This window comes from Pundamilia nyererei, unplaced genomic scaffold (genome assembly GCF_000239375.1).
Source record: "Pundamilia nyererei isolate P.nyererei 1_Seehausen unplaced genomic scaffold, PunNye1.0 scaffold00085, whole genome shotgun sequence".
Lineage (NCBI taxonomy): Eukaryota > Metazoa > Chordata > Actinopteri > Cichliformes > Cichlidae > Pundamilia > Pundamilia nyererei.
This window is the reverse complement of record NW_005187486.1, coordinates 207,970-213,197: the sequence shown is the minus strand read 5'-3', so window position 1 is coordinate 213,197 and position 5,228 is coordinate 207,970. Positions and strand designations below refer to the sequence as shown.

Sequence of the window (5,228 nt, the reverse complement as noted above, 5' to 3'; positions counted from 1 at the left end):
CCCCCCCCCAAGGCTGTATTCTAGAAGACTGGAATTTTACTCCTTGACAGGCAATGATGGCAAAGATATTCAAAGCTCATCTTGTCCAGTAAGTTATTATTATTATTAATAAACAAATGTGTCTGGATTTTATTCATTTTTTAATAAGATTATGGACTTAGATGATAAATTCCATCCTTTTTTAACACTCTTATGCTGTGGAAGGTTTCTTAGAGTGATAATCCTCTTCCTACCTTTACTTCTAAAATGACTCGGCCCCTCTGATTCTCCTTTTTTAAAAGATCGTGTTACTGACCACTTTTAACGTCATTAGCTCTAAGAGGTGTTTGTTGCCAGTGTGCAAACTCTTTAAGAAACAGGGTCTGCGACATGTGACCTACAAACCTCAGCAACACAATTATTTGTGCCTTATTCGACACTGAATCTGCTAGCTGAACCTTTATTTTATTTTCCTGTGTGGACTCATTGTTAAACTCACTCAACTGTCTCTAGGCAGTTGAGTGAGGAAAGCGGTTATTCATCCATATTACGTTACATTGCAAAATAAACAAACCTTTTCCAAACATGTTGGCATCTTATGTGCAACGAACAACAAAGAAGTTACAGATAAGCTCTGTGTTGCTCATGTAGAGAACCTAAAAGACTGCCATAGCTCATTTAGCACACAAAATTCAAGGTGTGGACTTGTTTGTCTTGACTTCAGTCTGACTCAAGCTTTTCAGCCTCTCACTCAACCTCCACCTTCACCACAACCATGTAAGCTTTGATTCACAATAGCACTAGATTTCCATCTCTGTGTCCTCTTGACACGGGTCGACAGAAACCGGCGGCCTGGACTGACTGCAATCAGTCAGTTAGATTTAATGGTGAGAAAACCAGCAGCAGTGATTTGTTTTTGTTTTACCCCAGCAATGTTTTTATGTGAGAAGCGAACACACATTACTTACAGCAAAATTGTTTCAGTTTTGCCTGAGGGAATCAAAACCTCTGGTATTCAACACAAACACAAGCCCAGTATGGATCACATCTGGTACGGCACGTACAGCAAGCTGTCACAGAGCCCGTTTGGCGGCATTCCCTGGTGAGGTTCAGGCTTGTCCCCATCCTTTGCCACAAGCTACAAGTTGGAAGTTTGCGTAATCTGGACATCTTGGTTATCCAAGGTGGGCAAAGATAAAGCTCACAATGTTTAGTCAGTATTTGTACGCTGTGCTCGTGATAGAGGAAAAGTAACAGGCTTAAGGTTAACTTAAAAGGAAGGAAGATAGGGTCCATTATTTTAAGAAGTTTCCTTTTCACATACAGCAAATTTCATGATTCATCCTTTAAAATAGTCTTTTCTATTTTTAAATCAAGTGAAGAAGATAGCTTTCAATCAAGCCATCTTCTTTTTAAGATAAAAGGGATGGTGAACGAGATGAAAATGTGGTGAGGAGATAGTGACTTTGGGTTTTCAGATAAGATGTGTCTGTTCCTGAAACATTGATTGTGTGTGCTCACAGATGGGAAAGAAAATTCCAGAAGACTAGAAATAATTGTTTTTCTGGTTTTTACTGTGTGCCTTTCTCTGTTTGCACTTCTTTCTTATCTTCAACGTTCTAGTGAAGTAAAGGCTAAAGAGCCCCCCAAAACATGAGTACTTTTTAGAATGCAGTTTCTTGGGTGGTCCAACTTTGTGAGTGGGAAATCGGAGTTGAGCAGACTCTGCTGATTCAAATGCTTACTGGGAATTTGGCAATTCCAACTTCAGATCTATTCAGGAGTGCACCAATAGAGGCCAAAAAGTCCTTTGAGTTGAGTTTGAGTTGGCTTCAGTATGGTGTCTACAATGGTAACAACAATGATAAGGGAGGGAACCTGTTTATTGGGGTGTGTGAGTGTGTGTTGCAAGGACGTGCCTTTAGGGTGTATGAATGTGCCAGACAATGATTATTGGGGAGTGTCGTGTTGAATCCCATTAATCTTATGTCATACTGAGTTGAATTTGACGTCATGAGTGAAGCGGAGCCGTTTGCCTCGGCCTTGGAGTGTGAAACTTAAATTGCTTATTTTGCTTCTGATGTCAGTGATTGCTGCTGAATCAGGGAGAGAGATGTAGTCTGACCCAGCATGTATGTGAATGTAACAAAGGCAAGCCAGAAATATTTAAAGTATACTATTATTTGAATGTAACAGAGCAGATGTTTATTGAACTGAAGCTAATGCAAAGCAGTGCATAGAGGGGAGAGTCTCAATACAAGGATGTTAGAATATTACATTTATAGTGAGCTTATTCATTGTTTTAGTAACATTTCTAAAGAGATCAGGCCATAAGAAAACCTGCCAATAGCAGAAAAGCCTCTGCGTGTCCTTTCTCAGAACACAAATGTTTCACCCCTCACCTAAGAGGGTAATAAAATCTTATGCAGAGTAATTTAATGTAGGTGGTACTGAGAGTTGAGCCTTCAAGTCAAGAGAGTTACTTTGGGTCACATGAGCCAAGGTGTGGTCCATGACATGGGACATTACCATCACAGGGGTCAAGGTGTGGATCCTCTGTGAAAATTGCCCTATCCTGTCATTATGTGAGCTATTAGGTTACACGGGTTAAGGCATGAGTGGCGTTTAAATCGCCTGAGAAGGGATCTGAAGACCGGAATATCCTTTCTCCTGTAAGTGCAGATGTATGGCCAAGTCTCGTGCTGTGTTGTGCCGTGGGTATGTGGTTTGGTTTTTTGGTTTCTCCTGTGTGTATTTCAGGCCCTTAAGACTACTGTGAACTGAGAACCTACACAAACATTCACAGATTTCAGGTCTTATAGTGCAGTAGTTTCTCATAATGCCTCCCTGTTTACACTTTCAGGTATTAGAAGCTAACCTCATGCTGTGTGTTTAGACTGGAGTTTTCTTTTTAGTTCAGTTCAGATAGTTTGTGCCACCCAGCTGCTGAGCTCAGGAGTGTGAAGGAGGTGCACACAGAGTCAAAAGGAATTATTTTAGCAGGATGGGAAAGAAAAATGATCCCTGCAAATGCTGAGTAAACATCACAGAGAGACACTATAGTGTTTTTTGTGTTGTAAGCATTGATGTACATCAATAACTTGCACAGTAATAATCGTTTTACGTTTTTTGTGATGTTTTTACCTCTGATTTTTACCTACGTATCTACTCAACCTCTTCCATTTTTCTCCCACCTGACTCCAGACGTCCAACACCTTGTCGTGGGCTTTGTATCACTTAGCGAGAGACAGCAGGGCTCAGGATCGACTTTACAGCGAGGTGAATTCGGTTTGCCCAGACAAGCGGGAGCCAACCATGGATGACCTGAGCAGGATGCCCTTCCTGAAGGCCGTCATAAAGGAGACATTACGGTGAGCTGACAGCTATTTGCGTCTGTCTCTCAAAGGAGTCAAGTTTTTCTTAACCGTAAGCATTTTAACCGAAGACCTGATGGTTTTAAAAACAAGTCTGTAATTCATAAATGATCTACAAACACGTGATGTATTTTGTATCATCAAGTTGGTGTTTTGCACTGAATCTTTTCAAAACTTTGCTGTCCACTCATCCAAACTACACAAGTTAGTGATGTGAAGTCATTCGTGACAGGGAACAGTTTGAGTTTGAGACAAGCAGTAACAAGATTTTGTGAAAGCTGGGATTTTTTGGATGCCTCTTGTTTACTTCTCGGATGAGAAATTCCAGTGAGTGCCAAAGCTCCTCATGTAGGTTTTCACACACAGGTGCTAAATCCTGCTGGAAGACTGAACTGGCAACTTCATGAAGGTTGCCAACAGAATGATAAAGTGCTCTGAAACCTTCTGCTAGACAGCAGAGTTGAATTTGGACATGATAGAAGGAATAGTTCTGCAGGCTTCTTGAAGGACAGTCAAAGCTCTTCTTTGGATGTTTCTGCCTTTTGTTCTGTTCTCTGTCAACATGATCCCACACTGCTTTAATAATGTTGATGTCCGAGCTCTGGGGAGGCCGATCCATGACTGATAGTGTTCCACTGTTTGTTTTTCTATCCAGGTATGATTTTACTGCATTAGCAGTGTGTTTGGGATTATTCACATGCTTGAAAATAAAGCTGTTCTTAATCCGATGCTTTCCAGCACTTTAAAAGCCCTTTGGAAGCAAATTATAGAGAAATGAGGGTTGGCTCAGGACTTTGATAGAGTATTTTATGAGAACGGCCCAACCCAGCAATGTCAAACTGTTTTAAGATCACTTACTTAGACAAGTCAGAGTTGCATTAAAAGCAACATGTGGTTAAATCAAGTTTTAGTCTTAATAAAATCGTGCTTTTGCAGCCCTATGCCTCAGTTCCACAGTTTAAAAGCGTCAGGATATTTAGAGGTAAAAGTTCAAGTCTGTGAAAACCTTCAGCTACATATGCATGCTGGCTTTCTTTGAAAATCTGATTAAATGAAGCACACACAGGAAGTTCTCATGCTGAATATGTTGTTTTGGACGGTTTCCTGCTTCTGTGGGTGCAGAATGGAAACCTGTGTGGTATTTGCAAATATTCAAGTGGCTGCTTGTGTACAAAATGGTTTGCTCAGTGTGTGTCATCACCTTTGAAACTCAAAAATTGCTGTGTTGTTCTCACACTGCCACACACCTTAGATGACTAAATTTCAGAGAGGTGTGTTTTTATGAAGGAAAAAAAACGTAACAATCTCGAGGATTACTGATGGCGTTTGCTGTGTTCCCGCGTCTCTGTCGTCTCTGTGACAGACACCTCTCAAAAACCCTCAGTCAGCAAATCACATCACAGTAAGAATAAGAGCAAAATACACCTCTGCCAAGGCTGAAAACTCCCTCCATGCCAAACTCAGAATACTGGTGGCATTTTCTTGAGCAATTAAAGGCAATACCATCCTTAAAAAATAAATAAATACATTTTGGTATGTACTTTTAAAGATGGCCTGTATTTGTATAGCACTTTACTAGTCCCTAAGGACCCCAAAGCGCTTTACACGTCCAGTCATCCACACGTTCACACACACATTCACACACTGGTGATGGCAGCTACAGTGTAGCCACAGCCACCCTGGGGCGCACTGACAGAGGCGAGACTGCCGGACACTGGTGCCACCGGGCAGGTTTCACAAGGTTAAAGTTACATATTTCAGTGTTTTTGCACTTTGAAGGTCTTGTACTAATTGATTTATTGCGAATGACCTCTTGTGACTCATCCCCAACAACTTCATGTGCCACACTTGATGAACTGCTCTGTGGAGAAGCAG

General features: G+C 41.1%; 1 protein-coding gene across 1 annotated transcript in view; it reads left to right on the top strand.

Annotated features, from left to right (window-relative positions):
• The window catches only part of cyp27a2 (cytochrome P450 family 27 subfamily A member 2), a 20,323-nt gene that overhangs the window by 8,068 nt on the left and 7,027 nt on the right, over positions 1–5,228 (top strand). Inside the window, exons 6-8 of the mRNA XM_013912278.1 lie at positions 2,912–2,939; positions 3,032–3,041; positions 3,184–3,350. Coding sequence (XP_013767732.1) covers positions 2,912–2,939; positions 3,032–3,041; positions 3,184–3,350 — 205 coding nt within the window. The remainder of the gene's footprint in view (positions 1–2,911; positions 2,940–3,031; positions 3,042–3,183; positions 3,351–5,228) is intronic.